Below are 23,878 nucleotides of genomic sequence, written 5' to 3'. Positions count from 1 at the left end.
ATAAGAAAAATCGTTTTTCCCATTGAACTTCTCTATCTCATATTTCCCTGATTTGACTGTGCCACTTCTCGATCCCATCTTCTTATTCGTTCAATCTCAACAAGGCTCTGGTACCAATTGTTATAACTATAAGTCGCGGAAGCTATCGAACCTATCCTAGAAATTGATCCGATTACGAAGATTAATCGAAAAGCTAAGTCAAAATCAAATATGCGAACAGAATTTAACGAGGTTCGGCTTTAAAGCCTACGTCCTCGGGCGAACAAGAAATCTTTATTGAAGGATAGATGAAGACGACTAACACAACCCGCAAGTTCGTCCCAAGATGGTACCGTATAGTAATAACCTCCTATACTAAATCTTCGACGACCGAGAAATTTAACACCGCTCAAAAACTATGAAAAATTTCTCTCACTCTTGCTCTCTCTCTAGCTCTCTAAAGAAGAGTTGTTGTTGCTTGTGTTGGTTGATGTGTTACAAAGAACTCAAGACCCCTATTTATATTATTATAAGCCGGCATAGGAAGTCCCAAGATTAGAAATTGCCTCAATTTGGAACCGCCCTTGTTCACAATTTTGGAAACAAGAAACTGCCATTAATCAATTCAAAACCGCCTATCCAATTTTTGGTAACCAATTTGGAAACCCAAATTCCACCGACAATACCACAATTTGGAAACCCAAACTGACTCTCACAAGAATAAAGCAGCAAACTTCGTTGACGATCGCCCCATCAGCCTTGTGGGGGGCCCTTATAAGATTGTTACCAAAATACTCTCCATGAGGTTGGCACCTGTTTTAGAAGACATTATGTCCCCCTATCAAAGAGCTTTTGTGGAAGGAAGACAACTACTAGATGGTGTTCTAATTGCCAATGAGCTGCTGGATTCTAGAATGGAGGAAAACAAACTGAGTGTAATGGTTAAAGTTGATCTGGAAAAGCGTATGATAGGGTAAGCTGGGATTTTCTTCATGGAAAAGATGGGGTTTGAATATAAATGGAGGAGCTGGATTTATGGTTGTATTTATTCAGCTACTTTCTCTATTCTCATCAATGGCAGACCTTCCTAAATGTTCAGAGTTTCCGCGGCCTTCGACAAGGAGATCCAATCTCTCCCATACTTTTCCTCTTGGTAGGAGAAGTTCTCAGTCATTATCTACAAAAAGCAGAGGAGTTGAACTGGGTTCAAGGCTTTAAAGTTTCGGAGAATGGCTCGACAATCAACCACCTACAGGTTGCAGAGGACACTTCGTTTCTTTCTAAATGATGACAACCATCAGCTCAGGAGGCTTAGGGGCATTCTTGTGTGGTATGAACTGGCCTCTGATCTTAAGGTCAATCTTTCAAAATCCCTCTTTTATCGCATAAACCACCGAGCAGATGGCAGACTGAACCCAGCTCAGCCAAAGGACTTTTGTTGTCAGTCAAGTTCTCTCCCAACCTCCTACCTGGGTCTGCCATTACAAACAAATTACAAGGCTAAGAGCTTATCGGATCCCATGATTGAAAGGTTCAACAAAAAGTTTGCTGCCTGGAAAGGAAAATCACCGTCTCGAGGAAGCAAACTTACCCTCTTGAAGTTAGTACTCCAAGCGTTACCTCTGTACTTTATGTCTCTTTTCTCCATTCCTCTGGGCACACTCAAAGACTTGGAAAGAAAGATAAGTAATTTCCTTTGGGATAGTGGGGTGGAAGTGAAAAGAATGCGCCGGGTATCATGGTTCATCATCTATCACAACATGAATGAGGGGGGAGTAGATGTGAAAGATCTCAAGGAGATGAATCAAGCACTCCTCTCTAAATGGCTGTGGAGGTTCGAGACGGAACAAGGCAAACTTTGGACTAAGATCATCTCCGAGAAATATGACAATCAACTAAAAAACTGACATAGAAGATATCAAGGGAACCATTTTCACTTGGTCTAAGATTTTAAGGATGTTTCTTTCTTTGACATGGTTGTTAACTGGGATGATGTAACAAGTTCCCCAAGTTTTCAACTTTTAGTTTCCTTGTAATTTTTCGTTTTCTTCAATATATTCATTGTAATTTTTCAAAAAAATATGTGTAACAATTATTTATATGAGTTTTTGTTTGATAATGCAGTTATGGCGATATTGCAACATCTCACTGCTCTGGGGGCCACCTTCCTCCAGTTTCTTGTTGCACGGGTGACCACCATTCAGCAGCATCTTAGTGCACTGGTGGTCACGTGTCACCAGCTTTTCATTGCGCTGATGACTGCTATTCTACAGCGTCTCAGTGCGATGAAGACGCTTATTGTACAACGGCTCACTCAGCTGATGACCCTCATTCTACAGGGTCTCAGTGCATTGAGAGAGCCGTTCGCCACGATGGTGTTCGTGCAAGTGCTGCAAGGTTTGATGCAGATCTTTAACAAGGTGGCGGTCAACCAGGGCCTACACCCCTTTGTCTTGCTTTTCTATAGGCAGGTCTTCGCGACACTGTCTATAGCCCCACTTGCGTATTACAAGGAATGGTAAGTAATTTCCTTTCTGTTTTACTAATTTATTGATATTAGTTCTTATATCTTCTAATTTTATGTATGTGAATTAAACAGGAATAATCTACCACCTATTACATGGCCCATAATCGGATATTTAAGCTTATGTGGGATATTTGGGTAAGTTGCATATCATTCTATTTTACTGGTTAGACGTGATATAATTTAAATACACAATTTCTATTTGAGTTAGTATATCCTAGATAGTAGGTGAACTACTTTCAACATCCTTCAATTGAAAGATAGTCATTTCAGTTAATACTTGGTACTGGATAGACTCCTAATGAACTTCTCAGCTTCAAGAATACATCAAGCTTTAGTGGCTTAGTCATGATGTGTGCAACTTGTTCTTGGCTGTGGCAATGTACCAGCGTTACAACTCCATCTTTAGTAAGCTCACGGAGAAAATGGAACCCTTATTTATATGTTTGCTACGACCATGTAGCACAGATGTTTCGAAAGTTCAATAGCCGAGCTATTGTCACAAAAGATCATTGTACCGTTAATTTGGTTGTGGTTAAACTCCTTCAGAATCCTCCTTACCCTAAGTGCCTGACAAGCACATGAAGCAGCTGCAACGAACTCAGCTTCAGTGGTAGACAATGTCACAATTGGCTGTTTCTTTGATGACCAAGAAATGGCGTCTGAGCTAAGTAAGAACTCATACCCATAAGTACTCCTGTCATCTAAATCCTCTGCATAGTCACTACCTGTGTAGACAGCCAATTTCTCATCTCCTCCCCTTTTATAGAGTATCCCAAAGTTTGAACTTCCTTTGAGATATCTCAACACTCTTTTGGCTGCTTGAAGATGAAGTTCAGTAGGATGATCCATATACCTACTTAGAAGACTTATGTGAAGAGGTTAGTACCTCTGTAATTAAGAGAGAAAACCGAGAAGGGAGAGAGAGATAGTTAGCCGAGAGAGAGAGAGATAGAGATAGAGTTAGAGAGAGATTTGAATCTGATTTCTCTTGTATTATTTGGTTAAGTGATTACAGTATATATAGATGGATACAAGTATCTGAAATTTGAATTATAAGATCTAAACTAAATCTTAACTATATAACTATCTATGACTAAATCAACCGGGTACTCGGGTGGCCGAGTATAGCCGGGCCTTGGAGGATCCGTTGGATCCTAATACTCCCCCTCAAGTTGGAGCGGAAATGGAGAGGACGCCCAACTTGCCAATTAACTTCTGAAACGGATCAGCTCCCAACGGTTTAGTGAAGATGTCTGCAAGTTGATCGGTTGACGGAGTAAACTTTGTTTCAATGGTGTTGTCTTTTAGTTTCTCGCGAACAAAATGGCAATCGATTTCGATATGTTTTGTTCTTCCGTGAAACACCGGGTTATCAGCAATGTGGAGAGCTGCCTTATTATCGCAATGAATTGTCATTGGGGAAGAGTGGTCAAATCCCAGATCTTTGAGAAGATATTTTAACCACTGAAGCTCACATGTAACAGTAGCAAGTGCTCTATATTCGGCTTCAGCCGATGATTTAGCTACCGTTGGTTGTTTCTTGGATTTCCAAAAAAGGGGACTGGAACCAATCATCGTGAAATATCCAGTGGTGGACCTTCTAGTGGTTGGACAACCAGCCCAGTCTGAGTCACAGTAGCCCGAAAGATGAAGGGAACTGGAAGCAGATAAAAAAATGCCTTTATCGAGAGAACCCTTAAGATAGCGGAGGATTCTATGAGCTGCGTCAAGATGAATTTGACTAGGAGACTGCATAAACTGACTTAAATTATTGACTGAGTATGTGATGTCGGGACGTGTGACAGTAAGATATAATAGACGACCTATCAGACGACGATAGATGGTGGGGTCAGGCAAAGGATCTCCATCGGAAGGGCGGAGATGTGACTTTTGTTCCATCGGAAAAGAGGATGATTTAGAGGCAGTGAGGCCAGACTCTTTTAAGATGTCAAGCGCATATTTGCGTTGGCATAAGAAAATTCCTTTAGAAGAACGAGAAACTTCAATACCTAAGAAGTATTGAAGGCGACCAAGATCCTTGAGAGAAAATGTTTGATCAAGGAATTGCTTAAACCTGGAGATCGCAGAATCATTGTTTCCAGTGATGATTATATCATCGACATAGACAAGGACGAAAATAGATGTAGAACCATTAATGAGGGTGAATAAAGAATAGTCGGATTTAGATTGAAGAAAACCCTTTGAAATCAGAACAGAGGAGAATTTAGAGAACCATTGACGAGAGGCCTGTTTGAGGCCATACAATGATTTATTTAGACGACACACACGAGACTCCCCCTGAACGGAAAAGCCAGGAGGAAGTTTCATAAAAACTTCTTCATTGAGATCGCCTTGAAGAAAGGCGTTATTTACATCAAGTTGATGTAAGGACCATCCTTTAATAGCCGCAATAGAAAGGAGGACTCTTACCGTTACCAATTTTGCAACGGGAGCGAAAGTGTCATGATAGTCTAAACCCTCTATTTGGGTATAGCCTTTCGCGACGAGGCGGGCTTTATAACGTTCGATCGAACCGTCAGATTTAAATTTTACTTTATAAACCCATTTGCATCCTATGGGACGTTTATTAGGCGGAAGAGGAACAATAGACCATGTGTTGTTTGATTCGAGAGCCTTGATTTCTTTGGCCATGGCCTCACGCCAATGAGGAAATTTCATTGCATGGGCAAAGGACGTGGGTTCAGATGTAGAAAAAACCGATGACAAGAAGATTCGATGAGATGTGGACAAAGAATTAATAGAGAAATGTCGTTCAAGAGGATAGGGAACGGAACAGATGTAATCCGAGAGATGAGATGGAGGTCTTCGGGTTCTTTGAGAACGAACAAGTTGCTGGACAGGAGCTTCAGCGGTGTCTGCAGACAGAAGATCAACATTAGAGGTGTCGGGGGTGCCTGCAGACATGTCAATGTCATTAGCAGGGCCCGAAATAGAAACAAGAGTTGGAGGAGTGTCCCCAGAAGCAGGTTGGACCAGCGTATTAGAGCTGGGCGCGTGGGAACAGTAAAGTTGGAAGATTCTGAAGGCGCCCTACGTGCAACAGGAGAGTTAGGCACTATAGGCACCATCGGCTGGGATGAGTGAGTTTCCAGAAGCCGAGTAGAAGGAGTGGTGGCGGAAGTGTGTAATGGTGATGGATATTGAAACGAGGTGTCATCCGAAATGGAGATAAAAGGACGAGATGATGAAGAAGTATTATTGTTAGATTTCATGGGAAAAACGTCTTCATGGAATGTGACATCACGAGACGTGAAACAACGACGAGAAATGGGATCGTAAATACGATATCCCTTTTGGCCTTGGGGATAGCCAATGAAGATTCCCGAAGTAGCACGGAAGTCCAATTTAGTTTTTACTAATGGATTACGAGCAAAAGATAAACATCCGAAAACTCGTAAGTGATTAAAATTTGGAGGTGAACCTAAAAGTTTCTCATGAGGTGAGATACCATTGAGAATTGGTGTCGGAAGCTTGTTTATTAGGTAAACCGCCGTAAGAACACACTCTCCCCAAAAGGAGAGAGGCAAATTTGCTTGAATACGAAGGGAACGGGCCACCTCTAAGATATGACGGTGTTTCCGTTCAACCACCCCATTTTGTTGAGGGGTGTATACACATGTACGTTGATGAATAACGCCATGATGATGAAAAAATTGTTGAAGTTCATTGTTGAGAAATTCCGATCCATTATCCGATCGGAATGTTTGAATTTGAGATAAAATGGGAGTTCCATTTTGTGACGTTAAAGTTGAGATTTTTGAATTAAATTGATTGTATACATAATGAAAGAAACGTATAACACACTTGGTAGTCTCCGATTTACAATGGAGAAGAAAAAGCCAAGTGCAACGTGAGAAGTCATCTACGATTGTCAAGAAATAACGACAACCGGATAGGGAGGGGACCGAGAAGGGTCCCCATAAGTCAACATGAATAAGTTGGAACGGACGAGACGATAAAGATGTGCTAATAGGAAATGGTAATCGGGTATGTTTAGATTGTGGACATACGAAACACGGAGCTTTATTAACATTATTAAACGAAATTGATTTCATACATGGAAGTTTATTACGAAAGTACTTGAAGCGAGAAATAGAAGGGTGACCTAATCTGTAGTGCCATACATCAAAATTAACATTACTAGCACAATTATTAATCAAAGGGAAAACTAAAGAAATTCGAGGCTCCGTGCGAAGGAAATAGAGTCCATCTCGAGGATCACCAAGTCCAATCGTCGCTTTCGTTACTCGGTCCTGAAAAACACAAGAATCGGAATCAAACGAAACGCGACAATAAAGAGATAATGAGATTTCAGATACGGATATTAGATTGAACTGAAATGAAGGTATATGTAATACATTTGATAAATAAAATGTTTTTGAGAAATGGACCGAACCGATGTGGAGGACTCGAACACGGGTTCCGTCGGGCAAACGGACAAAATAATCCGGTGGAGCCGGAACATATGTAGAAAAACGAGAGAGGGACGAGCAAATATGCTTTGCTGCCCCCGAATCAATCACCCACGGGTTAAAAGAGAAGTTCATACCTGTTAGGTTGATGTTCGGCTCAGGGGTGCCTGTAGACGGAGTTCCAACAGAAGCATTTCTATTCGATGAGGTGCCTGCAGAATGGTTGCCTTCAGTAGATCGTTGCTGGGCCAGTAAGTTAAGCAGTGATTGGTACTGTTCTGGACTTAGAGAAGTCGCTAAAGGCACCGAAGATGAACTTCCCATGGTGTCGATGGAGGCAGCAAGTGGACCGGAGTGTTCTTGAGGTCGAGGACGTGGACCATTGCGAGAAGGATACCCATGTAATTGATAGCAAGTGGAGATGGTGTGACCATGATTCTTGCAATGTTCACAGTAAGGACGAGGCCTCTTACCTCTTGGTTTGTCAACCCGAGAGTTGCTATTGGAATGACCGACGGCAAGAGCAGCTGATTCTACGCCGGGAAGAGGAGATGAAATAATATGTTGTTGAACCTCCTCTTGCTTTACGAGGGAATGGATTCTTAAAATGGAAGGGAAAGGATCCATCAAGAGAATTTGGCTCCTAATGGCCGAAAAACGATCATGGAGTCCTTCAAGGAACTCCATTGCTCGTTCTTGATTTGAGCGTTCCAATATTGACTTACCGTGGCCACAAACGCATGGTTCAATAGCTAATAGAGAGTGTAGCTCATCTTGGAGAGATTTCAATTGAGTAAAGTATGAAGAAACGTCCGAACCATCTTGTTTGAGGTTAGAAATGGCGCGTTTGAGTTGGTAGATTTTCGGAGCATTAGTTTGGAAAAAGCGATCATGCAAGTTTCTCCAAATGTCCGCAGCACTTTCATCATAAAGTATTGAAGAACGAATATCAGTAGCAACCGAATTCATGATCCAACTAGCAACGAGGTCGTTGCATCGTTCCCATGAATGAATGTCGGTTGGAGAAGATGGCTTGGGAATGGAACCGTCCACGAAACCCAACTTATCTTTGGCTCGAAGTGCCATTTTCATGGCACGAGCCCATGATGAATAATTATCTCCAGAGAGAGGTGGAGTGATGAGAACCGTTGTAGGAGAATCGGAATGATGGACATCGAAACCCACACTGGATTGAGCAGAGATTGGATTAGTTTCAGAAGTTGTATCACCAGGATTAGTCATTATGAATCAATGAAAAAAAATGGTAGCTCTTATACCATGTGAAGAGGTTAGTACCTCTGTAATTAAGAGAGAAAACCGAGAAGGGAGAGAGAGATAGTTAGCCGAGAGAGAGAGATAGAGATAGAGTTAGAGAGAGATTTGAATCTGATTTCTCTTGTATTATTTGGTTAAGTGATTACAGTATATATAGATGGATACAAGTATTTGAAATTTGAATTATAAGATCTAAACTAAATCTTAACTATATAACTATCTATGACTAAATCAACCGGGTACTCGGGTGGCCGAGTATAGCCGGGCCTTGGAGGATCCGTTGGATCCTAATAACTTAGAACAAACATAACGTCAGGCCGGGTAGCAGTCAAAATGTCAAATACATTAGACTACCAACTATTTGTTTGTAGCGATTGCTGTCTACTTTTACCTCATTTTCATCTTTAATGAGTTTGCAACCTGGAACAATTGGATTATGGACTGAATTACAGTTCTCCATGTTAAATCTTTTCAACACCTCATGTGTGTACCGCTTCTGACAAATGAAAATACTCTCTGAATTCTACACTACTTCTATACCGAGGAAATAACTCATTTTTCTTAGGTCTGTCATGTCGAATTCATGAATCATCGAATCTTTAAACTGAGCAAACATCAGTTCATTGTTGCATGTAAATATTAAGTCATCAATAGAGACAAACAATAAGAATTTTACCTCCTTTTCCTGTTTTGACGAACAAGGTGTATGCCATGTGGACATCTTACAAAGCCTCCTTCGGCTATACCAAGCTCGTGGAGCTTGTTTCAGCCCGTATAAAGCCTTTTTTTAACCTGTATACTTTTCCTTCATTTCCTTTCTTCACATAGGCAGGCGGTTGCTCAACGAATACTTCTTCATTTAGTTCTCCATGGAGAAAGGCTAATTTTACATCAAGTTGAAAGATTGTCCACCCTTTTTGAGCTGCAAGAGAAACAACAAGACGAATGGTTTCCAAACGTGCCACAGGTGCAAAGACTTCAGTATAGTCCACACCATGTCTCTGTGTGTACCCTTTAGCAACCAAGCGTGCCTTGTACTTTTCAACTTCACCATTTCCGTTAAGTTTTGTTTTGTATACCCATTTCACTCCAACCTTTTTTGCTCCGTTAGGTAGATTCGCCAATTCCCATGTGTCATTTTTAGTTATAGACTCAATCTCTGTATCCATTGCTTTCCTCCATTTTGCTTCTTTTACTGCTTCTTCAAACATTATCGGGCCATCAGATACAAACATGGCAAAGTGTGCCATGTCTTATTCCGATAAACTTTCTCCACTTACATAATCCCTCATCCAAATAGGTTGTCTTCTCAGCCTTGTTTCACGAGGTTCAATTGAAGAATTTTCAGTTGAGTTTGATGAAGTTTCTTCATTCGAATCAGCAACATCATTTTATTCAATGTCAGGATCAGCAACATCATCTATACTAAGATCAGCAGCATCATTTTCTTCAACTCCAGAATGTTCATCGACTTCAGCTTCTTTTTGTTGTTTACGGTGCTCCATTATAACACAATAATCTTGTCTTGATAGACTTGGTTATTCATTCTATCAATGAGAGATAGACCATAAAATTTATCGTTAAGAATATATTCTTAGAGAAAATCATATTAATGTATTCTGGTTGTCCAGATACTAGATTTATGTCTTTGGATCAAGCAAAACTGAAAGAAAAATAAATAAATAAAGAAAATAGTAAGAAGATTTACTAACTCCGAGTCGAGGATACCGCTTACCTTAAGACAATATACACCCTGTATATAGTACCAACAGTAATGGCGTTTGTCTCCCAGGATAAAACGGAGTACACTTTCGAAGTATAGATGGTACGTCTTGTTATCGAAAATCTGGCGAACTCTTATAAGTAATATGAACTTCTTGGAAGAGATTGACCCATTAACTTGAACTGACTATCTTTTCTAAGTGCTCTGGAATGGACTCTTTAACAAGTACCAATGTAATGAAAAAAACAGATCTTAATTCGGAGATGTTTTGAGTCAAATAAATAGGAATTGAACGGATACATGCTTTAGGGACGTGTCTGTTGGATTTAGGACACTATTGGTGACAGTTGGCTTAAGGGAGGCGACGGTTGCAATAAGATCTGTTAGATCTTGTGTGCAAAGGGCGGACTAAACGTCATCCCTTGGATGATCCTGAAGTGTTCCCACCAATCGCCTAAATCAAGTCATAACCCCATCAAAATTTTGATCAAGCATATCTCATTCATCCGAAATCGGATTTGAGTGATTCTGGACTCTAAATTGAAGAGCTCGACGAGACGAATACAATGGTGTGTCCATCTTCTGACTTTGACTAATAAAACTGATCATAAATAGGCTCCGATTCCAACACTTTTTCCTCATCTCCAACAGTTAACTCGCCATCGTCCCTCAAGTTTAGGGTTTGTAAAAACATTCTTATGTCTTTGATCCCATTCCCAGTTGTTATCTTCTTCAAATACCACATCTCTACTTATTATTATTTTTAGAGAGACAGGATCAAATAATCTATATGCTTTTGATTCCTCACTGACTCCAAGTAGAACGCATTTGACACTATTATCATCAAGTTTTGCCCGTTTGCAGTCAGGAACATGAGCATGAGATATACACCCAAACACTCTGAAGTGATCAACAGAAGGTTTGATTCCACGCCATGCTTCTTCTGGAGTTTTGTTCTTCACTGCAAGTGTCAGGCTTCTATTGAGAACATGAACCGCCCAATTTACAACTTCAGGCCAAAATGTCTTGGGAATTTTCTTCTCTGAAAGCATACAACGGACCATATTCATAATGGTCAGGTTCTTCCTTTCTGCAATGCCATTTTGTTGTGGACTGTATGCGGTCGTTAGTTGCCTTCGGATACCATTATCTTTACCGAACCCAGTGAATTCAATTGATGTGAACTGTATGCGGTCGTTAGTTGCCTTCGGATACCATTATCTTTACCGAACCCAGTGAATTCAATTGATGTGAATTCACCTCCATGATCTATCCGAAGCCCTTTTATACTCAAATATGCTTCTTTTTCAACACGACTCCTGAATTTCTTGAAAGTGAGAAATGCTTCTGATTTTTCAACCAACATATATACCCAAAGTTTACGACTATAGTCATCAATAAAGCTGTGTACATACCTTTTGTTACTGTTGGACATAGGACTGATTGGCCCACATATATCTGCGTGGATGAGTTCAAGAATTTGGGAGGCTCTCCATGTGCTTTCTTTAGGAAACAGATCTCTTCGTTGCTTACCTACTAAGCAATCTTTGCATATACTTGGCGATGTTTCAAGATGTCGCAGACCTTGCACCATTCCCTTTTCTTGAAGAGTCTTCAGACCACTAAAACTTAGATGACCGTGCCTGCAATGCCAAAGCCAAGCTGGATTTTCTGTGAAAGAGCTAAAACAAGCTTCTTTCTTCACTTGTGTTCGAGCAAACAGTTTGACCATCCAATTTGAGGAAATTGTGATCTCTATTATTAGTCCTATCTCTGGGTGATATATTTTACACATTCCTTGTTGTATAAGGATTGCAAGTCTCTCCTCCGCTAATTGGCCAATGCTTAGCAAGTTGTTCTTCAATCCTGGAATATAAAACATACCGGTGATAATATGTACAAATCCATTCACTAGCATTCGTACATTGCCTTTACCCATAACATCCATGCTGGAATCATCTCCAAGTTTCACTTTCTCCCTGAAATTTCCATCGAAGTCTGAGGAAAGCTCTCGTTTGCCACACATGTGATTGCTGCAACCAGAGTTGAGGAACCACAACTCTACATCATTTTCTTTGTAATTGTTTACGTACGCCATGAGCATCATTTCTTCGTCATTTTCAGCATAGTGTGTTCTTGTTTCAGTATAGTGTGCTCTTGTTTCAGTCTGCATGAGCAACATTTCTTCTTTGTCATTATTTACGTATGGCCTGAGCAACATTTCTTCATTATTTTCAGCATAGTGGGCTCTTGTTTCAGTCTCCTTGCTTGGGCATAGTCGAAACTTATGGCAGCCAAAGCATTTAATGGTGGATTTGTCAAAATTGTGTCTGCCTCCTCTTCCACGACCTTGTCCTCGTATTCCGCCACGACCTCGTCCCCTTACTCCAAAAGATTCCCCGGCATTAGCCTTCAATTCTTGCTCTTCAATCACATGAGATTTCATACGTTGCTCATGTACTAACAAGCTACTTTGTAACTCATCAATTGTAAGTGCATCCAAGTCATTTGATTCCTCAATAGAACACACCACATAATCGTATTTGGGTGTCATAGACCTCAAGATCTTATCAATAACTGCTACATCATCCATCTTGCCTTTATTTGCTCGCAACTTATTAACGACGGCAAGTGTAGGAGCAAAGTATTCATTCGCAGACTCACCTACTTTCATGTTTAGCAACTCGAACTCCTTTTGAAGAACTTGTCGTTGTGCTCGTTGAACTCGTGTTGTCCCTTGATATTTCTGCTTCAAAGAATCCCAAATACTTTTGGATGTATCTTTGTTTAAAATAGTTTCCAGAATTGATCGATCGATAGCCTGAAACAAACAATTCTTTGCCTTCATATCTTTAAAATCAGGGCATTCAGATTGATGGTGCTTGCGAAATATCCGAAGGAACCTTCACGCGATTTTTTGATGAATGTGACATTCATCATAACTACTAATGTCATCAACTCCTAAACAGAACATAGCTTATAAGGAAAACAAATTAAGCCCCTGCATCAGCTTATTATTTCAGGCCAATGTGCCAAAGAAGATAATGTTAGACTGCATTGGAACATAAAACACCTTATGAGATTTTATATGGTGTTCCACCTGACTACTCTGCTCACAGAGTTATTGGTTGCTTGTTTCATCTCTATTTCGGAGCTTACAAGGAAAACAAATTGAGCCCCACATCAGCTAAGTCTGTATCTTCAGTTTTTACTGTTCATCATAAGGAGTTAGATGTTTTGATCCATACTTGTTGTTTCTGAAACTGCTTATATTATTACCATCAAGGAACAACAACTCTTCTTTTAAGAGTCTACCACTAGATACTCAAATTGAAACTCCAACACACTCCACTGAGTCATCTACTGTACCTTCTATACACCTGATGCTAAATCTGTTCTCTTGGTACCTGCTACAAGAGTGGTCACTAGATCTCTAATGGGGACTCTCGGCCTATGTATCTTTCAGACTTTGTACGTCACTTTTGAATTTTCCATCCTCTTCCTGCTGCCTATATATCCATAAACACCTGCCTAAGGAACCTTCTTCTTACAAAGGACCTACTAATATCATTAGTGGAGTCTAAATTTGAAGCATTACAGAAGAACCATACGTGGGACTTGGTTCCTTTTGACACTTCTATGAATATTGTAGCATCTAAATGAGTGTACAAACTTAAACAGAAAGCGAATGGCTCGACTGGGAGGCATTATGCTTGGCTAATGGCAAAGGTGTTTCATCAACAAGAGGACTTGATTTTCATGAAATTTTCATTCCGGTCGTGAAGGCTATAACAATTAGGGAGGTTCTTACCATGGTTGTTAGAAATGGATGACTTCTTAAGCAGCAATCATCTGGTCCCATTCTTACTGATCATGTCTTTCATTTAAAGTGGTCACTCTATGTTTCAAGCAGGCACACATTGCCTAGTTTCTAGTGAGTTTCTTCTTCAATCTGGTTTTTAAAAAAGTGATGTTGATCCCTCCATGTTTTATTCACAAATGGGAACACATGATTGTACTTCTTCGTTGCTTCTAGCCTCCATCATTGATGCTATTTGTCTAGAATTTGGGCAAGTTGAGCTTCTTCTTAGGCATTGAGGTGCAAACCGCTAACTTTCCCTTGGAGTCGACACAAAAGAAATACACCCTGAAACTTTTGGACAAGGTTAGTTTACTTGTTAGCAAATCATGTGCTACTCTAGTTTCAAATGAAAAATGTGCTACTCTAGTACCTACTTGTACTCGACTTTAACCTCTTTGAGTATCGCATCTTAGTTGGGTCTTTATAATATTAAACCTTGCTCGACTAGATATATCCTTTGGGGTAACTATGTTGCCCAATTAATTTATTCTTCTCACTCCACCCATTTTCAACTAGTGATACATTTCTAACTTATGTGAGACTTTTGGATCTAGTACACTATTGTTAAGGGAGGTTTGAGCTCCTCACAACACATTCAGATTCCAGTTAGGATGGATGCTTTACTCAAATTTTTGCATTTTTCTTGGAGATACCTTCGTTTCATGGTCGTCCAAATAACAACATATAGTAGCCAAGTCTGCTGGTGACGCAGAGTATAAGCCTCTGTGGTCTGGGACCTCAGAGGTCTTATGGCTGACCTATTTGCTAAATGAGCTTGAGATTATTCCCTCTACAGCATTTATCCTCTTTTGTGATAATACGGATGCCGATCAATTGGCTTCTAATCTTGTCTTCCATGCAAGAGCAAAGCACACTAAGGTTGAATTTCACTTTGTTCAAGATATCGTTGCTCAGGGATGATTCTTCCCCAATTTGTGTCAACTTATCAACAAGTGTTTAGGAATGGTTTGGCGCCTAGTCCGTGTGAGAATAGTCCCACATTGGACAATGGGATTCTAGTAACCAAGAATATAAGGTCAAGGTCCTCTCCACTCATTGCCAATTGGTTTTGAGTTGGATGGCCACAAACTTAACATGGTATCAGAGCTAGGTCCACACGTGATAGGTAAAAAGCCACACGTGCTCCACGTCGCCCGAAGAAATACACGTGTTAGGGTGAAAGAACCCTACACGTGAGGGGGCGTGTGAGAATAGTCCCACATTGGACAATGGGATTCTAGTAACCAAGAATATAAGGTCAAGGTCCTCTCCACTCATTGCCAATTGGTTTTGAGTTGGATGGCCATAAACTTAACAGTCCGTTTTCTTTTCTCTACAATAAACTAATGTAATTTTCCCACCTGCATCACTTTGAAGGAAAGTACTAGAAAACTGATGGTGATGGTGTAAGGTGTTTACTTTTCACAAAATTAGTGTAGAAAGAAAGTGAAGTGTAAGTCAAGTGTTAGCAATTGTTACTTTGTACGATGGGATTCCGTTTAACAAACATTTTTTGTTTGTCGCCACTTTTTGTAATGAGCTCACTACATAAGTGAGATATTTTTTAGTTTGTCCTTCAAGTTGAAAACCATTCCTATATTGTATTTTCAAGTTGCAAAATCATTTACGGTTGAATACTTGATTGATATGTAGGGTTGCAGGCAACCAGTGTCTATATACACTTGGTCTAATGTATACCACCCCGACTATCGCGTCTGCTATAGCGAACATGTTGCCTGGAGTCACCTTTGTGATGAGCGTGATATTCAGGTTAAATAGTTATCTACATATTCTTTTTCATTAAATAATTATGTTTAGTATCTAATTATTTTTCTTTTTATACTTAGGCAAGAGAAGTTCGAATATACTACTAGAAGTGGGGTAGCAAAAATAGTGGGGACTGTGGTAGTCATTGTTGGAGGCACGATTACCACATTATATAAGGGCCCTCAAATCAACATCCGGTCAGGCATCATATGGCCGTACTTCGTAAAAAGTTTGACGAACCTAGATAAGCAAAGTTGGGAGGGCACCATATTAGTAATTGGCAGTTGCATCTCCCAGGCCGCATGGATTATTATTTTGGTAAGAGTTTTACTTTTTTTTTCGTTATTATTAAGTGATATAGATTGTTGCGGAAGCGTAAAAGTAATAGAATCCACCATTATAACAATGATAAAATATGTAAATAAACTGATAAAATAAAGAACAAAACGATATACCTGATTAATAATAACAAGGACAAACCTGACTTCCTTTTACAGGAACTTAGACACTTCTAGATAAACTCAAACTAGGATTCCTAAATATCAAAGATACTTAAACATAAAAACTTCTAAACCTAGACTTAGTAGGAAATACTAAAACATGGAAACTTCTAAACTCTAACCCTAATGAACTCGATCATGAGACCCTCTAACTAGTTCCGCCGTGAGGCCCATGTTGATGGTCTCCATCATACCCCTCGTCCGAGAACAAACTTGCCCTCCAGTGAGACTCAACAATGCGATCCTTAATTTCCACTTCGCACAAAATTTACATTGTGTTCGAAGGACACCCACTTGGACTAATCACTAGCTTCAATCCCATATTGCAAAAACAAATTGTGACATCTCCCGTCATTTTTTAGTTTGATGAAGAAGATTACAAACACCACATAACATTGTATGGAAAAATCAACCTTGAATTTCTTCATCCACTTCATCACTCTCTCTGTTTCTTCCCACCTAAGAACAACTTGAATTATCTTTCCACATTCATCTTCGTGAAGCGTATAAAATAAAACTCTAACATAAGTTGTCGTGTCAAGAACTCGAAGGATCAATTTATCGAACATATGACAGGTATCAACGTCTACACCAATCTCTTGCATAAGATCATATGCCTTTGTAATTCTCATCGAACGACAAAAGAGATCGATAACAAAAGAGAAATGCTCTTCAGCTAACGCAACTAAGTTGTTATCTGTCATAGCCATGAAAATCTCTAAGTCCTTCGCGACAAAAGCACCCGTTAGAACAATATTATGAACAATATTTTTATCCATCTTAGAAATTCTCAAACACTTCTCAAGTGGATCCATACACTTCCTAAAGAGATCAATGGTCAATTCCTCGTACCTAGCACGGGTAATGGTGTTACAAACATCAACACCCAGATATAAAGAATCAAACTCGATTGTGGCTTGGGCAGTTGATGATAGCATTCTTTTTGCCCTCTCACAAGTTGTTCTCAATCTTCGGAAGCACTAGAATTTTCACTTATATCTTTCTTGTGCTTCCTCTTAAATTCCTGCAGAAGAAGATTCACCATCATGTTATCAAAATCTTCTCCTCTAAGATGGTTATCTCTAGCAGTTGCTTTCACTTCGAAAATACCTTCTTCAATGGTGAGCAAAGAGACATCAAAAGTACCACCAAGATCAAAGATCAAAACCTGCTTCTCGCCAACAGTTGATGCTTTCTTATCAAGACCATAAGCAATAACAACAGTTGTGGGTTCATTGATGATTCTCAATACATTAAGACCAGCAATCACGCCAACATCTTTTGTCTCTTGTTGCTTAGAATCATTGAAGTAAGCATGGACACTGACAACAACATTCTTTATTGATATACCAAGAAAGGCCTCTACAATTTCACGCATCTTAACCATTAACGAAATCTCCTTAGATGCGAATTGCTTCTTTTCTCCTTTGTAGTTGACGACAGTCATGGGTTTATCACCAGGTCCAAGAATAACTTTATGAAGTTCAGATAACGACCACATCCAAATATCAGTTTTTCTACCCCAAACGATAATGGAAATAGATTACCATCACTATCAAAACCAGTAGCTATTATATTTTCAACCGTTTTCTGTCTTCATTGCATTGCATTGAATTGTTCATGAATTCTTTGGGACATATGTTGTTCCATGACAAAAACCTAATTTTCGACATGTACATCTCGATTTATGAACCAATCCTCTATCCGTTGAATCCAAAAATCTATATGATATTGACCGTCGAATAGAGGAATTTTGGAAACAATATTAATTTTTTCTTGATCGTTTCAATCAACATAGAATTGTTTTGAATCTCGAAAGAGGTCTCAACCTAAACGTGGAAAATATTTCCAGCATTTAAGGAGAGATGTATCCATGAAAAAAAATATCATCTTTTGTTCCCAGATTCTTTAAGCTCTAAATACCAGCTGATGTAGATTGTTGCGGAAGCGTAAAAGTAATGGAACCCACCATTATAACAATGATAAGATATGTAAATAATGTTGAGAAGTGATTCAAAATCATATTTAGTTGTTAAGGTCAATTAAGTAATTCAGTTGTGAGTTGAAGAAGTCTTATTCTGTTTTAGTCTAGTCCTATTCTTTTGGTCAAGTACGTAGTTAGTGGATAAGTGGTAGTGTCTTGTGAGTAGTTGAGAGTGGGTGAGTGGTTGAGAAGAAAGTGGAGTCTGTAAGCCTATAAAGGCAGCAGTTTTTCAATGAATGAAGTATTCAGATTTACAACATTGTGGTATCAGAGCAGGTTCCTTCAGCTGGGTTTGAAATCGTAAGTGTGAGAAAATAAAACTAAGAAAGAGAGAGTATTAAGCTATGGCATTTGCACAATCTGGATCTGGTTCGTCATCATCTCCACTTATTCCTATTTTCACTGGGGAGAAGTATGAGTTTTGGAGTATCAAAATGAAAACCTTATTCAAGTCACAAGATTTATGGGATTTGGTTGAATATGGATTTCCTGATGTGGAAGATCCAGATCAAGAAGAAGATGAGAGATTGCGACAAAATAAAAGGAAGGACGCTAAAGCATTGTTTTTCATTCAACATGCAGTGAATGACACGATCTTTTCTCGCATTGTCTCAGCAAACACTTCGAAAGAGGCATGGGAGACATTAAAAAAGGAATTTCAAGGCAGTTCTAAGGTGATTATTGTGAAATTGCAAACTCTTCGCGGAGAGTTTGAGACGTTGCTAATGAAAAATAATGAATTGGTGCAAGAGTATCTTTCAAGAGTTACTGGAATTGTAAGTCAGATGAAAGCATATGGAGAAGAAGTTAGTGACAAAATCATTGTCGAAAAAGTCTTAAGGAGTTTGTCATCTAAGTTTGATCATGTGGTCGCAGCAATCGAGGAATCAAAAGACTTATCCGTATTTTCTTTTGATGAATTAATGGGCTCACTGCAAGCTCATGAATCAAGAATCAATAAGTCATTGGAGAAAAATGAAGATCAAGCTTTTCAAGCGAAAGAAAACTTAACACAACAAGAGCAACCAGTAGAACAAGGAGCACAAAGAAGTGGTAGAGGAGGCTTTAGAGGCAGAGGCCGAGGAGGTAGAGGCAGAGGCAGAGGCCGGACAGGTTGGAACAGGGAAGTGCAATGTTTCAAATGTTTAAAATTTGGCCATTACACTGCCAACTGTTGGCAGAACAATCAACAAGCTCAGTATGCAGAGCAGGAAGAGGAAGAAGGTATGCTTTTTATGGCTCATTCTTCTTCAACCGAAGAAGAATCAAGTGTGTGGTTTGTGGATAGTGGATGCTCTCATCATATGACTGGGAAAAAGTCATCTTTTAAAGAGTTAGATGAGACTAACAAAAAACAGATTTGGCTTGGTGACAACAAACAAATACAAGTAGAAGGTAAAGGCAATGTTGCTGTTCACACTAGTCAAGGTAAAACAAAACTAATTCAAAATGTCTTGTTTGCTCCTAGTTTGGCTCATAACCTGTTAAGTGTTGGTCAAATGATGGATAGTGGATTCTCTGTCTTATTTGATGATGGAATGTGTGTCATTACTTGCAAAAAATCTGGTCATGTTTTAGCCAAAATTCACATGACAGCAAATAGGATGTTTCCTCTTAAAACTTCTGATATTAATCATGCTTTAATTGTTAGACAAAAACATGAGGACGAATCTAAGTTGTGGCATTTGCGATATGGGCACTTAAACATGTCTGGGTTAAGGTTGTTGTGTCAAAATGAGATGGTTGTTGGTCTGCCAAAATTAGAATCAGTTGATAATGTATGTGAAGGTTGCATATATGGAAAACAACATAGACGTTCTTTTCTGGTAGGAAAGTCTTGGAGAGCCTCTAGCTGTCTTGAACTCATTCATGCAGACTTGTGTGGACCTATGCATACAGAGTCCCTTAGTGGAAGTCGATATTTTCTACTGTTTACTGATGATTATAGCCGCATGAGTTGGGTATATTTTTTGAAGTTCAAATCAGAAACATTTGAAAGTTTCAAGAAATTTAAAGCTTTGGTTGAAAATCAGAGTGGTAGCAAAATAAAGGTTCTTCGTACAGATAGAGGGGGAGAATTTCTATCTCAAGAGTTTAATGTATTCTGTGAAACTCATGGCATTCAGAGGGAATTGACAACACCCTATACTCCAGAACAGAACGGGATTGCGGAGAGGAAGAACCGAACAGTAGTAGAGATGGCAAGAAGCATGTTGAAGTGTCAAAATCTTCCAAATGAATTTTGGGCTGAAGCGGTTAGTACTGCTGTCTACTTGCTGAATATTTCTCCTACTAGAGCAGTTATGAATCAGACACCATTTCAGGCGTGGAAAGGTAGAAAACCATCGGTGACTCATCTGAGAATTTTTGGTTCTATAGCATATGCACTAGTGAATCCTCACTTACGTCATAAGCTTGATGGGAAATCTGAAAAATGCATTTTTGTTGGTTATTGCTCACAATCGAAAGCTTTTCGTTTGTATAATCCCACAACTTGCAAGCTCATTATTAGAAGAGATGTGCAGTTTGACGAAACCTCGTGTTGGCAATGGAAAAGTGACAACAAGTCAGCTGAATTCTTAGAAGAAGAAACTCAAAATGAAGCAGTGGATCAACCATCAATTGTTGCAGCAGAGCACTCAAATAACAATAATACCAGCGGCAGTAGTAGCCCAATAGTACCTGACTAAGAGGATTCAGATGAGACTCCTCCACGAAAGTTCAGGTCACTTGCAGAAATCTATGAAACTTGTACTTTTGCTTTATTTGGTGCAGATCCAACTTGCTTTCAGGAGGCAGTGAAGAAAAAGGAATGGAGAGATGCAATGCAAGAGGAGTTGGCAGCTATATGGAAGAATGGAACATGGAACATGGTGGATTTACCAAAAGGCAGGAACATTATTGGCTTGAAATGGGTATTCAAAACAAAGTATGATGCCGATGGTAGTGTGCAAAAGTATAAAGCCAGATTAGTAGCGAAAGGATACTCACAAAAAGAAGGAATTGACTTTGAAGAAACTTTTTCACCTGTTGCTCGTTTCGAAACAGTGAGAACTATATTGGCATTGGCTGCACAACTCAAATGGGAGGTTTATCAGTTCGATGTAAAGTCCGCATTTCTCAATGGCGACTTGGAAGAAGAAGTGTATGTAGACCAGCCAGATGGTTTCATAGTAAAAGGAGCAGAAAACAAAGTTTATAGGCCAAACAAAGCACTTTATGGGCTCAAACAAGCTCCACGAGCATGGTACAGCAAAATCGACTCATATTTCAGAGAAAATGGGTATGAGAGAAGTAAGAATGAACCTACTTTATATGTGAAGAAACATCAATCTGATTTCTTGGTAGTTTGCCTATATGTTGATGATATGATATATATGGGTTCCTCTAACTCTCTTATAAATGAGTTTAGATCTTGCATGATGCATAAGTTTGAAATGACAGACTTAGGCCTACTCCACTATTTTCTTGGAATTGAAGTGAAACAGGAAAAAAATGGAATTTTCATTTCACAACGCAAGTATACTGCTGATCTTCTCAAACGATTCAACATGACCAATTGCAAAACAGTGAGTACTCCTATGAATGTGAATGAGAAGTTTCAACTTGTTGACGGTACTGAAGAAGCAGATGGGAGTTATTTTAGGAGCTTAGTTGGGGGTTTGATTTATTTGACTCAAACTCGCCCAGATATTGCCTACTGTGTTGGGGTCATTTCGAGATTCATGCATACTCCTACAAAGCATCATCTTGGAGCAGCCAAAAGAGTCTTGCGCTACATTTCTGGAACTACGACCTATGGGTTATGGTACACACATAATATTAATTTCACACTATGTGGTTTTTCAGATAGTGATTGGGCTGGATCTTTGGATAATAGAAAGAGTATCTCTGGAAACTTTTTTACTCTTGGATCAGCTGCTATTACGTGGAGCTCAAAGAAACAATCGTCCGTTGCATTGTCATCATCAGAAGCAGAGTATGTTGCTGCAGCAGCTTCAGCATGTCAAGCATTATGGCTGAGAAAATTGCTTGATGATCTTCATCAAAAGCAAGAAGATGCAACTGAGATTTTCTGTGATAATCTATCTGCAATTGCAATGACCAAAAATCCAGTATTTCATGGGAGATCGAAACACATAGACTTGCGACATCACTTCATTCGGGAACTGGTTGGTAAGGAATTAGTCAAGCTAACGCATTGCAGCACGGAAGAACAAGTTGCAGATATTCTAACTAAAGCACTACCTCAAGGAAAACATAATTACTTTATGAGTCGTCTTGGTGTCCTAGATTTTGAATCAAGGGGGAGTGTTGAGAAGTGATTCAAAATCATATTTAGTTGTTAAGGTCAATTAAGTAATTCAGTTGTGAGTTGAAGAAGTCTTATTCTGTTTTAGTCTAGTCCTATTCTTTTGGTCAAGTACGTAGTTAGTGGATAAGTGGTAGTGTCTTGTGAGTAGTTGAGAGTGGGTGAGTGGTTGAGAAGAAAGTGGAGTCTGTAAGCCTATAAAGGCAGCAGTTTTTCAATGAATGAAGTGTTCAGATTTACAACAAATAAGCTGATAAAATACGTAAATAAACTGATAAAATACGTAAATAAACTGATAAAGTAAAGAACAAAACGTTAAACCTGATTAATAATAAACTTGGTTGATAATATTTTCTAATCTGAATAACAAGGACAAACCTGACTTCCTTGTATAGGAACTTAGACACTTCTAGATAGACTCAAACTAGGATTCCTAAATATCAAAGATACTCAAACATAGAAACTTCTAAACCTAGACTTAGTAGGAAATACTAAAACATGGAAACTTCTAACCTCTAACCCTAATGGACTCGACCATGAGGCCCTCTAACTAGTTCGGTCGTGAGGCCCATGTTGATGGTCTCCATCACTAGGGGTGGGATGCAGGCCTGGCTCCGACGCCTATGGGTACTAAACTTTAACTTGTTGTTGGTTTTAGCGGAAGATGGGAACCACCACGTTTAACCAACCGTTCACGACGACTGCTGTGACGGGATTTTTTGGAGTATTCATTAGTGGGATAATTGCGGTGAGTGTGGAGCGCCATGCGGACGACTGGTCTTTGTCGTCTCCCATTCGATATTTGTCTCTCTTACGATGGATTCCAGCGGTTTATGGTGTAAGTTTTCTTACTTATATTTTAATAATAAATATCTAATTACTTATTACTGTCCAGAAATTGATGATACTTATTTAAATAAATGTAGGGACTCATTGGATCTTCTTTAGCCTCTTTTTTTACGACTCAGTGCATTATAGCAAGAGGCACACTCTATGTATCCAGCTTCACTCCGTTGATGCATATTTTTGTAGCAATTGGCCAATGGTTACTCCAGAACCATCTAATATTTTTTGGCAAGTAAGTTAATAAGACTTAACATCTCATTATATATTTTTCTTTATCTAAAATTAAGTACTAAATGTATATAAATTATTGTTTACAGCTTCTTGGCATCATTACTGATCATATTGGGCTTTTCACTAGTCCAATGGGGATTGTGGAGAGAAGAGAGGCAGCGAATTCTTGCAGAACAACCTTTACAACAAATGGAAGAAGTACAAGCACCGGCGGAGTTAGTATAGATTAACTGGTCACGACAAATTTAGAAAAGTACAAACTATAACGTGCATAGTTTAGCAGTTACCCTTCCTCTTCTTGTCTTTTTTTTTTCTTTTTCTTTTAGGTAGTGCAAAACGTTAGACGAAAAACTTTTGAGTGTAAGATTAACTTCTCAGGACAAATTTAGAAAAATTACAATACATAGAAGGAAACAATGAAAAATGGCATTTTGTTCAA

The 23,878-nt window shown here is 39.2% G+C and overlaps 1 protein-coding gene across 3 annotated transcripts in view; it reads left to right on the top strand.

Moving 5' to 3' along the window:
- The window catches only part of LOC147569107 (WAT1-related protein At1g09380-like), a 43,196-nt gene extending 19,318 nt beyond the window's left edge, over positions 1 to 23,878 (top strand). The window contains exons 2-9 of one of the 3 annotated variants that reach the window (XM_086655557.1): positions 699 to 2,011; positions 2,104 to 2,497; positions 2,579 to 2,641; positions 15,453 to 15,569; positions 15,647 to 15,884; positions 23,021 to 23,200; positions 23,289 to 23,440; positions 23,526 to 23,878. In XM_086655557.1, the coding sequence (XP_086511683.1) occupies positions 2,106 to 2,497; positions 2,579 to 2,641; positions 15,453 to 15,569; positions 15,647 to 15,884; positions 23,021 to 23,200; positions 23,289 to 23,440; positions 23,526 to 23,664 (1,281 nt within the window). In that variant the 5' untranslated portion in view covers positions 699 to 2,011; positions 2,104 to 2,105 and the 3' untranslated portion in view covers positions 23,665 to 23,878. Of the gene's footprint in view, positions 1 to 698; positions 2,498 to 2,578; positions 2,642 to 15,452; positions 15,570 to 15,646; positions 15,885 to 23,020; positions 23,201 to 23,288; positions 23,441 to 23,525 lie in introns of all 3 variants that reach the window. The other 2 variants (XM_086655558.1, XM_086655556.1) reach the window with 2 other exon arrangements.

Source organism: Eschscholzia californica, unplaced genomic scaffold (genome assembly GCF_041429995.1).
Source record: "Eschscholzia californica isolate CP2 unplaced genomic scaffold, dmEscCali1.0.p SCAF_1, whole genome shotgun sequence".
Taxonomy (NCBI): Eukaryota; Viridiplantae; Streptophyta; class Magnoliopsida; order Ranunculales; family Papaveraceae; genus Eschscholzia; species Eschscholzia californica.
This window is presented reverse-complemented; position numbering and strand designations above follow the sequence as displayed.